General features: G+C 30.7%; 1 protein-coding gene across 1 annotated transcript in view; it reads right to left on the minus strand.

The window, feature by feature from the left end:
• The window catches only part of LOC143206858 (scavenger receptor cysteine-rich domain-containing protein DMBT1), a 180,692-nt gene that overhangs the window by 51,121 nt on the left and 116,933 nt on the right, over window positions 1-12,638 (minus strand). Inside the window, exon 3 of the mRNA XM_076419672.1 lies at window positions 799-1,049. Coding sequence (XP_076275787.1) covers window positions 799-1,049 — 251 coding nt within the window. The remainder of the gene's footprint in view (window positions 1-798; window positions 1,050-12,638) is intronic.

Genomic DNA, 12,638 nt, shown 5'->3' on the forward strand with positions numbered 1-12,638 from the left:
CGATATAAATTAAAGATATTTCTTAAACAACCTTTTGTTTTTAATAAGCCTTTTAAATTGGTATATAATTTTAGAAGTTTACTGCATTTTGGTATTTACTTTTTAAAATATTTAGATAATATCGATATTTTTATTTTTCCTTAAAAATATCGATATATTTTCCTGATTGTTACAACAAAAATCGTCGTTAAAAATTTGGATTTCTCTTCAAACATCTATTATAATATAAATGTGATTATATGTGATAAATAGACTAATAATGGATATAAATCGGATGCTAAGCAATATCGTGAGATATTCCATTATTGAACCAGATATTATGATGTTATTCTGTTCAATACAATTTTCTTTCAAAAAGAAAATACATGAACTAATTATAATAATTCGAATCTCTAGGCAATATCTAACTCAGGATTATGAACTAACATTAGCTCAATAGTATGATCAAAAATAATTTTGACAAAATATTTGACACTGATAACAATAAAATATATTTCCAAGATTAAGTTTTTACTTCTGAAAGATCGATACAAAGTAAGTCACTTTTTTAGTTTTTGGCGAACATACAATACCCTGTACAAGGTCAATTATATTTTTTTTAAGAAAAATCTCATAAAAGGCACAAGTCTGTCTACTGGTACTTTACCGCAGTATATTCTAGTTAATTTGAAATTTTAATTAAAGTTTTGGAAAGCCTGATGGGAAGACAAAACACATTAAAAGGTTTGTATTAATAAAACGAAAATGTATAATAAATATTAATGAGTATTATATAATACTATAATTCTGTTTACGTACCCCTGTACAATTTCACCACGTCGATTTGGATAGAGCTCAGGATGTTGACCATATCTCAGATAAACGACCAGCTGTTGTTCCGCTCTGGTATCAAAGCTGTAGTATGTCTGGTCGGTGAAGTTTTCGACGTGCACCAGAACCTTAACGAAAGAGGTCTCCGACATGAAGGTTTGTGGCTGCTCGGTTTCGCCGCAGAACATGCCGGGCTCCTTCCGATTCGAAACGTCGGTCTTCGCATTGCCGTCGACAATCTGGAACACGACCAAAATCAGTCACGCGGTTTCAGAATATTGAATTAATGTTAGCTAAAGAGAAATTTAATAAACATGATTATTTTTATCCTCCAATAATGTTAGATAATGACAATTTTATCTTCTTACATCAAATACTATCTAACATATTGTTTAACAATCTGCCGAACTTGAAATTGTTTATTATAAATTTGAATTATAAATTTTAGCTAATTAAGGTTAATGTTATATAATATTTTTTTATTAATAGTTTAATTTATAAATTCAAATCCTACATTTCTATAGACAAGTGATCCCATGCATTTTAATCATTTTTTCTCTTCATTATGTTTTTGTTAGAAGAATTTACACAATATATATTAATCAAAATATTTTCCATTATTATCTACTACTGTTTTCTATCTTTCTGGATACATGAAGATACTGTATCGGAAGACTGATAACTTGGCACTGACCCAATCATTGATCCAATTTTGCAATTTTCTTGCCTTTCAAAAACGTGTGCCAGCGAAGCCATGCTGCATTAATCTAAACAAGGATCAATCACAAGGCACTATGTCAGGTGAGTGCGCCGGGTGCGGCAAAGGTTCCCATTTGCGATACTACAGTATATCCAACAATTATTACAACGTGCGATCGAGCATTATGCAAGAGGATCATTTTGCGTCCGTTACTCGCTATTGCCGTGTTTTGCAACAGTACGTCCTTCAATTTAGTCAATTAACGCCAGTAGTTTTCCCCAGTAATTACCTCATTCTATTACACTTCGCTTATGCCACCACATACACAGTGAGCTTTTATTCATTCATCATTCCTCCTCGGTGTATATATGGATAACTTTTATGGACGAGCTTATGGATTTTGGCACATGGGATTGTCATAGTTGATAAACTTTTCATCGTCAAACATAATACGATACAAAACATTCTTCAGTGTCTAGAAATAATTGATTCATCAGTTGCTAAGCTGTATATCTAAATATACTAAGCATTATCTTTGAACTTTTTGTTCCTTGGCCAATTGGCACTAAAATCACCATTTTTAAAACACTGAAACCGAAAGTGATAATTGGGATAGATATTACAAAACAGCGGTACCATCAATTTCTTAGAAATATTTCATTGGCCTTAGTGTTTCACCAAATGAAACAATAAAAGTAGTTAATGACAGAAATGCCATTTTGAGCATTAATATAGCCATAATATTAAAAAGAATCTGTTTTTTTATTTTGAGAATGACAAAACCACCAACAATACAATTAGGTTGAATTATTTAACAATTGTTGATACTAACATTTGGCATTTTTGAGAATTGCGAAAATATCTTTCAAAATTTGATTGTGCCGTAACATGGTTACCGTGGGATAGGTCTCTGTTGATAGTAGATCTGCTGGAGTCTTAATCAATATACCTTCTTTTTTGATGCTATGCTACAGCCAAAGTTTATAGCAACAAATCACAAACAATAAAAGTCACTAAAACGTGAATTTACGTAGTGTGTAAGAATAGATGGTAAGGTGGTGGACAAAGTTTGGGTGGTTTAATGAAGACATTTGTATTTTATTGTAAATAAAAATAAAAATATTCCCACTGTTTACACTATACAACAAGCAGCTTTCAAATTTCTTCATATACAATATGGTATCAGCCATCTAGATCTAAGAGATTCCTTCAAATCAATAGTTTTAATAAATTATAGAATGTTTTAAGAAACCCATGGAAAAGCAAATGGAACTTAGTAAAGTAAGTGTTGTTTTATGGTGGAAAATATCATTTGTTTACTATTTTCAGTAGCTTATTGGGGAGCATTGTTAAATTTTCAGAAATTATTTCTGTTGTGTTTTCTTCTTGCTTGTATAATTATTGTTTTTCTTAAAGCTCTACTCAAAGATCTCTCAATTCATTCATTTGACTTCGAATTTCTTCATATGGCTAGTAACTAAATTATTCCTAAATCATAACTTTAAAACATTTAAATAGTAAATAACATTTTAATGTTTTATAATTAGATATCTTTGGAGTTTTACAAAAATACCATTTGTTAAATATGAATAGCTAATGAAAAGTGTTTGACGTAACATGAATTTTTAATGAAACACATTTTTTTGTGCTTTTAGTTTCACTTATTTTTCAAATATTTGAAATGGAAATCGAAAAAATCGAAACAATATTGTTTTATTTTACCTTTAATTATGGTCTGGAACCAAATGAAGCAGCATGAGACATATACGATCTATACAAAGTGAAAATGGATTATAGCTACGGTCATAGCTCCTCTTTCCCGTTTTCACATTAAATTTGGACTCCCTATTAACTACCGGAATTAAATTGATAGCCAACTGACAGAACAATATGCTTAAGTAAGTTATATATCAGAGACAAAGATTAATTTAAGTTTTAATTACTTCCCTATTAATCTTATTTTATTTCACTCAACAATAGGCATGATAACTACATTTAAAAATCTATTTTATGACAATTCGATATATTTTACTTTAGCCGAAATAAAAGCTGACGTTGAAAAAATTACGTTTTTAGTAGTAATCGTGATAAAACGCTCTAAATCTGTTTATGGAATAGTTATTCTGGTCGCACTAAACACTTAATTTTTATTATATTGTTTTAAAAGTCTTATTTATGCCTTACTTAAATAATTTTGTATTATAATTAGACACCCTAATTTGTACCGATGTTATAAAGTTCTCTAATATTACACATTTTATATTGGTAAAAAATCCAAACGAGTTGTACATTTTCGTTATAATGTAGAAAAAGTTCGAGAAATGTGGTTAAATCTTGCGAGGCTTGAACCAGCAAATACAGCAATCGGTACTTTATTTCTGTGGACATTATTATGGTGTAAGTATTTACTATTTTTACAATATTTATAATGTTTAATATTTCTTATAAATGTAATATCAAGGAAAATAACATTGTTGATACGTTTTTAATTTATGTTTCATATGTTTTGTTTATTGTACATATGAGTAATAGGTTTATTCTTGTTCATCATATGATGACAGAGGAAAATGGGCTTCTAATGTTACCTAATGATGATATATTTTGAAAATAACATTAAATATATTAATTAAACACGTGCCTGCAAAAATTTGATTAACCAGTTCAGTCATGGTTAGATTACAAAAAAATTAACGTTATCAAAAATGTGTAATCTTATATATCAAATAGTTCGATTTTATCAAGTTACAGGCTGGTATGTATATGCATAATATTTCAAACATGACTTTCATATAATATGTTAGATAGTATACTCGTACCACCTCGTGTTGACTTCAAGAAAATCAGACACTTAATATAGTTTCATATATTAAAGTATCCATACAGATTTTGTAATATCACTTCACGAAGTAGTATTATTGCATGTATTCTTATAAATGGACAAGTTATATTAATAAAGTAAATTAAATGTTAGTATATCAAATTATTTGTAATATTGTTGTCTATCATCTTATAAATAGACAAGTTAATATTCGCTCGTACATATATTCTCTGGAATATTCTCTTGTATTATTAATAAAGTTAATTAAATGTTAGTACTGTTGCGATAGTCGCAATTTCGAATTCTACTGTGATATTAACGTTAACATTTGTGATTATCCTAGGCAAGAATGCAAAATCGGACAAGGAAGACCGGATATCTTCTGGGATGATTTCTAAGTTCGTCACTCACCATTCGATAGGCTTAATGCCGAGGACCATGGTTCGGAGCTCACGTTAAACAGTAGGTTCAGTCCATATAAACTGTCGTTGGTGAAAAGGAGACTTTAATCCCAGTTTGATGCAAAAAATGCAGTCAAATTTATCTTGATAAATACATTTTCCAATTTTCCATACTGACGGTGGCACAAAACCAATTTTATAACTATGAAATGATAAGATACGCAATGTTAAATGTAAGATAAATAATCCAAATTAAATCCAAACGCTCCAACAATTTTATACGCAGAAACTCGCTATCCTATATTACTATTAAAATTAAATATTTTTGTCATTTTTTGTTACCGTCATCATATGTATTATTATTTCAAAAACATTTTATGGACCTTTACTTGATTATTTACTCGCGTAATTAGTATATTCAATATAAAACTATTTAATTTATTATAAACAATTTAGATCGTATATATATTATTATAAGAAATAATAATCTGGCTTGTTTGGCACAGTGGTAAAGGCGACAGTACGGTTCTAATACTATTGCGATAGTCGCGGGTTCGAATCCTCTCCGTCTGTGGCATGGTTGTTAATTTATGTTTGTGATTAACATTTGTGATTTTCCTTAGGAAAAAGTGTAAAATCCGAAATGAAAAATGTCATGCCAATAAGCAGGCTGGGTAAGACCGGGTGTCTTCTGTGATCCGGCTCTCGAAAGTAGATCGCTTGCCAGTCGGTAAGCTTAATGCCGAGGACTATGTTTCGAAGCCCACGTTAAACAGTAGGTCCATTCCAGATAAATCCTAGTTAATAAAAAGGATACTTTAAAATATGCAAAAAACAAAAATAAAACAAAACCAAAAAGAAATAATAAAATCAAATTTAATAAAAGGAATATAAAAAACATTTCATTAATACGATTCATTATTTTAATCCTTGACCTAGATAGAGGATATTGAAACAAACCCAATATAAACATTAATGACCCTAAGAAATGTAGTTATAACAACTTTACAATAAATGGAAAAATTTCGGGATGAAATATGGCCGCGCATTTACTTTTAAACTTTTCGATTCCCTTCTAACGATAGTAAAATGAATTTTCTGACCTTTCCTAGCGCTGTTTCCGTTGACGAACCAAAGCTTCGAACGCGCGGCGATTTATAAAGTTAATTAATTTTTTCCATCCCATCAGAAACTTTCAATTTGTTCATCACAATTTCACTTAATAACAGCAATTTTGTTCTCGTAATGCCCAAGAAACGAACCGTAGAAAGTTGGCGTTCAATTGGCGTTTTAATTCGTTGGGCAATTTGTAGAGGAAACATCAGTGGAAAAGAAAATCATCTAAGAAATTAATACGAATGATGGTTTAAATAGTATTAAATGTTGCACAAACTATTAAAATATGTTTATATGACTTCTATGTGTAACTAAACTGCGCTTCATTATTTTAATATATAAAAAATTACATTTCGAATTTGAGAGCAACTTATAGACCAGAATCAGTGGAAACAACTTGCTGTTTTTGCAAATGTGAGGGTAAAGAACGGAGGCAACTCCATTCTAGGTAAATTTTTTGATAGAAGATTGCTGATTATCTTTATAAGCTTGCGTTGCCTAGCGTTTCCCTAGATAATAAATAATGATAATTGAATGCTTATTTAAAATTGTACTACCTAAGCACTTCTTGATAATTTTGTTCTTAATCAAATATTTCTTTCATCCAGAGCGCGAACCCACTTACTGGCCCACTGACAGTAATAAAGTACCAGACCTACTGGACGTTTAATTTCGAAAGGCATCTCATCAAATCAAATACAAATTGAGAGCTTGTGCGAACTATCATCTGATCATACTGCAGTAGTGTGAACACCAGGCGCAACAATTCTAAAAAAAACAAGGAAACCTAATCTTACAAAAGGGACACGTTTAGACTAATAATGCAGGAACAAATCAGTTTAAATGTAAGACTCAAAATTTTAGACTATATCTTCAGCTGCAAACTCGAAATAGAATTGAACAAATTCGGTCTGCTGAAAAGAAACTAGTCCAACATCAAGGGAGAAATCAGAACATGAGGTAAATTACCCCATTGAAATTAGGAAATTAATAAAAGAAGGACGAAAAGCTAGTAGAGTATGGCACAAAATCAGAAATGCTATATTAAAAAACAATATTTAATAGAATTAGTAATTAGACAAATCAAAAGATTAAAGAGTTGCTTCGAGAAATAGCTAAGTGAATTAAGCCCGGAAGATTACTCCACTATGGAAAGCAACTCGGAGATTTAAAAGACCAATTATTAGAGTAGCGCCTATTAAAAATAATAAAAATGATGAGTTCGACGCAACAATAAAAAGGCTGAATTATTCGCAGAACAATTAGCTAATGTTTTCCAACCGAATTATATAGAATCTACAATAGATATCAACCATTGTTTATCAATCCTGTTTCCAATCCATCAATCCTGTTTATCCGCCCGGTGTAGCTGTAAATCTAATAATTTTTCCAATGGAAGTTGCCACAGATATTCACATCAACTTCTAAAAAGGCTCCAGAAATTGATGATATTTCACCTGGGTTATTAAGAGCTACCACGAAAAGCAATAGTCATGTTGACATATATATTCAATGCTTGTTTGAGACTGAATTATGTTCCGGAATGCCTAAAGGCTGCTGGAATAATTATGCTTAAAAAACCTAACAAACCGGTAGAACAAGTTGGATCCTACAGGCCTATTTCGCTGCTACCTGCTACATCAAGATTATTTGAGAAACTGCTGTTAAAAACATTAAACGATTTATAGAAATACCAGATTTCCAGTTTGGATTTCGGAATCACTGTTTAACAATCGACCAAGTGCATATAGTAACATTTGGGATTAATCTACAAAATTAGCAAAATGCTACCGCGGAATGACTGTCGACTGCTCATATCTTTTCGAATGAAAATTTAGAGTCTCGCGTGAATTAGCATTTTCAACACTTAAACCTATTTCGGTTGGAGTTCCACAAGGTAGTGTCTTGGGAATATTTTTATATCTGCTCTATACTGCTGATATCCCAACAACAAAAGAAACAATACTTGGAACACTTGCTGACACAGTTATAATGGCACAAGATGTATCTCTGTCTTAGGCTATATAGAATGAAAAAGTAGCGGTCAACAAGATCTATAAATGGACTAGAGACTGGAAAGTACAGCTTCATAGTTCCAAATCTGTTCATGTTAATTTTGCTTTGCAGCGAATTGACAAAAACGTAATTCTATTGCTTGGCGGATGCCGAATTACTCAAGCAGAATCAGCTAAATACCTCGGAATATATTTCGATGGTATGTTAAACTGGAAATCATATCAGACAAAAAGCAGAGCACATTAAACTCAAAGTCAAGCAACTGTACTAGTTGGTCGGAAGATACATTCAACTGGACCTAAAATCAAAGAGATTAGTTTTTTAGTAAATCATAAAGCCTCTTTAGACTTAGGGGGGGGGGGTGGAAATTTGAGGTTGCACTAAAACATTAAACCAACTAGTAATTCAACGCACCCAAAATAATGTCCTACGATTAATTACCAATGTTTATCGCTACGCAACCAACGAAGAGCTACACCATGACCTCGGAATCAAATGAATACACGAAGTGATCCAAGATTTCGCGCTAATACATAAAATAAGGTTGCTAAATCACTACACGACAACGCGCTGCTTCTGGACAACGCCCAGGAAGTGAGTATAAGTGTATTTTTAAGTTTAGCTTAAGTAGATTAAGTAACAAGTGAATTTATAAATTCAGATTGTACTAAACATATCGAATGTAAGATGTTATTAATTAAAAATGTTTTTTATCACTACTAATTATTTATTCAGAAAATTATCAGTAACTGAGAGTACCAAGTTTTTCTTTCAAAACATTGAGAGTGTGCATGCATGTGTAGTTTAATAACTCTATCCATTGTTTATTTATATACACATTCTTTAAATGAAGTTTTGTTTAATATTTATTTCCATATGATATTTCGACTTTTAAAGTTCTATGGTTATAAGAGTCCTTAATGTCATTTTCTAAAATTATTTATTAGGCCTTAGAGTCTTTTAGGTCTATGTAATGTTGTGATATTATCTAGAGTGCAAGATATTATGAGAATTGAGTATCTCCTCAAGTCTCGCGATTCAGCTCTTGTTATACTGGCTGACACTCGGTATCTGAAACTCTCGGTGTAAGTAATCAATCCTATAGTTTCTGAGGGCTCTTACTTGTTTCTTAGGACAATATTATTAAAAATATTGTAATATATTTACATTGTTTTTCGCAGAACAATCCCATAACCGAATTCCGTATGTCCATATAGGTTTCAAAACCTGGTTCTATAGTAGCAATTTATGATGCACTGATAATTGTGATTTTCTTCCAATTAACCAATACATTTTCCTACATGTCAAAAGTCCTTCCGGGATACTTAGCGTTATTGCCCTATGAAATGATAATATGTATGTGTGTGGCGTCGAAGACATTTTCTGTAGCTTCAGGACGAGACCATAATGCCAAATGTTATTGTTATTGAAAGCTTGTGCTGCATCTAAGAATATAGCTAACATACATCTGACCAATTGCTGAATGTTTGTTAATACATCCAAACTGGTGTGTTAATATTAAGTTATTTATACCTTATAATCGGTTCTCTTCTTTTCAATAGGAGTTTTTCAAATGCTTTTATCTCCGGCCACTCAATAAGTTCTCCTGTTGATATGCAACATAATATATCTACATCTTAGGTCCGCATCTGCTTTATGCGGTTCATTGCCTTTATTTGTCGTCATTATAAGTCTTCATCTCGTGTTTTTGACATTGACATCATCACTAATTATAAATTTTTCCCTCCCATAAGTTATTTAGGACAATATAGATTGTGTCTTAAAGGCAATACATTTCAGCTAATGTAATGTTTTCAGCTAATGTTTCTAAAGTGAGTTCAGAATCTTATAGTGTTAAATATTTTTTAAATTGTTATTGCACATCTTTCTCTTGTAAACTAGCTGGATATAAAGTCTGACAAAATTATAACCTTTAAATTTAATAATGAATACTTTTGTCAAGCGGGTTTCAGATATTCGACAAATATTTATTTCTTCTAAATCTATAAATAGTTTTATGTTAGCATGATATTGTCAGATCCCATTAGCATTTCAAATTGTGGTTCGAATGTCTTTATTTGCCATTTCTAGTTCGTGAGGCCTCCGCCCTATTGTTTTAAATAATGTGAAATAATATACCCGATCTTTACTATCTACCATCTATTAAAAAAGTGTTAATTTAAATACTTAAGAGTTAATGGTATCATTCGCTTATTAACAGTGACTGTACGACAAAATTGTCAATCAATGTAATATAACGTAATCAGTGTGTTCTCGTAAAATGAATGTTTTAGTATACTAGAATTAGCGCAAAAGATACATTTGTTCTTCCTTATTTGTGTTATGATTTTTTTTTGATAAATAATAAATTAAAAAGAAACGAATTAAGACGAGTAATTAAGAACCAGTGATGGTTTTAGTGCAATTCTTAAGTATAAACAAAAGTAATAAAATAATACATTTTTCTTACATAATTAGTTGCAGTGAATACATAAAATTTAGAAAGATTCCAAACTTAAAACCAAATATAGCTTATCTATACCTTTCTAAAACTCTCTATCCTTCTAAAACCCTGGCATAATCATTATTTTTTTGATCTTCTATGCGCCACTTTGACCATTCGCTGTGATTGATGTACGCTGTTGAAAATTTTCAAGTCGCTCTTTGCTCGACAGTTTCATCGGCTACAGGCTGTGATATGCCTCGCCGCTTTGCAGGTTTTGCGTCCTCCTTTCACAACTTTCAGTAGCCCTTCGCATTAAATTACGTTCTGATAAAATTTATCAACCCTGTAACAATTTTGAATCAGTAATTTTTAACATTGTTTTAAATTGATATTATGAAATGATTGTAGTTTAATATAATTTTGAGTAAACTTGTGCACAGTCCTCCCTTAGAGTGTTTTGAGTTACTTGATGTTCGATAATGAAATAGTATGCAACATTTACGTTAATATTATAATATGACACATAACGTCACATTTTTTGTCTTTTTGATTTGAAAATGATAATAATAAAAAAGAAGAAATATAAATAGAAATGTGTGTGTTCGAGCTAAAATGCTGCCAATGTCAATTTTCATGCCAATTCTCTACTTAACCGCCAAATAACTACGATTTTTATGCTCGGTTGAATAATAAATTACTTTAAAGCTTTTCTAATGAATTAGTTGGTTAACAAATGTTATTTATCAATCGCTTATTAGCATTGGATTAATTCACATAATTGCCAACATATGGACTCGTAAGTAAAGTAAATAAAACACAAAGTAAAAATATTATGATATTAGTTCGAAATTTTAATCTCGTAATTATTTTAAATATGTTATTTAAAACAGTTATAAAAAAATGTAATTGAAAATTTAATATGTCCTCACAAATAAATTACTTATTTTTAATTCATACCTTTTGCCGTAAACAAAAGTTTTTGCATCACTATATTATAAAACTAAATGTTCAATAATGAAATCAGATGTACTGATATTGAGCATAAAAGTACCTCAGCTTATTATATTAATAAAAAAGGATATGACAATGACAATAATAAGACAGCACAATGTGATCTAGAAAAGTGAAGTGTTGCCAAATTATGCCAAAAAATTTAACTATTTGAAATGGTCGAAATTAAAACATCATTATTTGTTCATTAGTGCTTCGTCAAATTCAGATAAAATAGACATCTGCAGGAGATATTACAACTTCAGGCTTGATCTGCCTAAAGAATATTTTTCATTAACTAGTTGAAAAAAGAAAAAGTATCAATGACCAGTACAAAAAACTTCTGAAGAAAGAGCCAAAAATTTATTTCGATTTTTAATCAACAATATTACTATGAACATCAACAAGTATAAACAACAGTTATATAAGTCTATCAATTATTTTGCTTTTCTTTGCAAGTAACGAAAGTAAATATCTGCTTGTGCAGTTCACGTATAACCAAACACCACAAGCACTAATAACAATAAATAATATCATCATTCCTTATAGCAATAACGCTAAGTTTCTCGGAATGACTGTTAATATAAAATTTCGTTGGAAGGAAGGTGCAAAAAAGAAAAGAAACGAACTGGAGTTAATATTAAAAAAATCACATTCGTCAGTACATAATAAACTGCTATTATACAAGCAAGATTAAAACCCTCATGAATAAACTGAATTCAATTATGGGGATGTTCCGCAAAATATAATATAAATATCTAAGTTTATTATTATAAGATAAAATATAAGTTTCTAACATAAGTTTTCCAGAACAATGTCTTGAGAAGTATTGAATATTTACACCTTAAGGTACCGATTATCATTCAGGAAATCAAGGGAATTGCATGAAGACATGAGCACGCACTTCATTCTCATGTTAATATCAAGGTTATACTACTCTTAAATTTGCAGGACACAAACTCGTAATCAAAACAATTTGATCTTGTGTAATGTAATGGAGTGAGACGCATTATATTATTTATATATTGCGACGTTCTGACTTCAGGAATTTAAATGACGTATGTACAAAACCTCTTTGGATAGACTATATATATATAGTAGAACCATTAGGTACATACGTGTATTTTGATAAATGATGTTTCAGTGAAAGTAAAATTTATCAATGGAAGCAACTGTTAAACAACCTAACTGTTAAATTTGATGGTTTTGCAATTTGTCTATGTACAGCTAGTTTTCCCTATAACAGTTTATCATTGAGATACTCAGTGTATACAGATCCTAACGCTCAAAATTATATTTTTGGCATTTCTTACATTTGTTACTTGAGGCCCATCAAATGCT

Source organism: Rhynchophorus ferrugineus, unplaced genomic scaffold (assembly GCF_030347505.1).
Source record: "Rhynchophorus ferrugineus isolate W39M unplaced genomic scaffold, kcgeb_rfMv2 rfM1, whole genome shotgun sequence".
Classification (NCBI taxonomy): Eukaryota; Metazoa; Arthropoda; class Insecta; order Coleoptera; family Curculionidae; genus Rhynchophorus; species Rhynchophorus ferrugineus.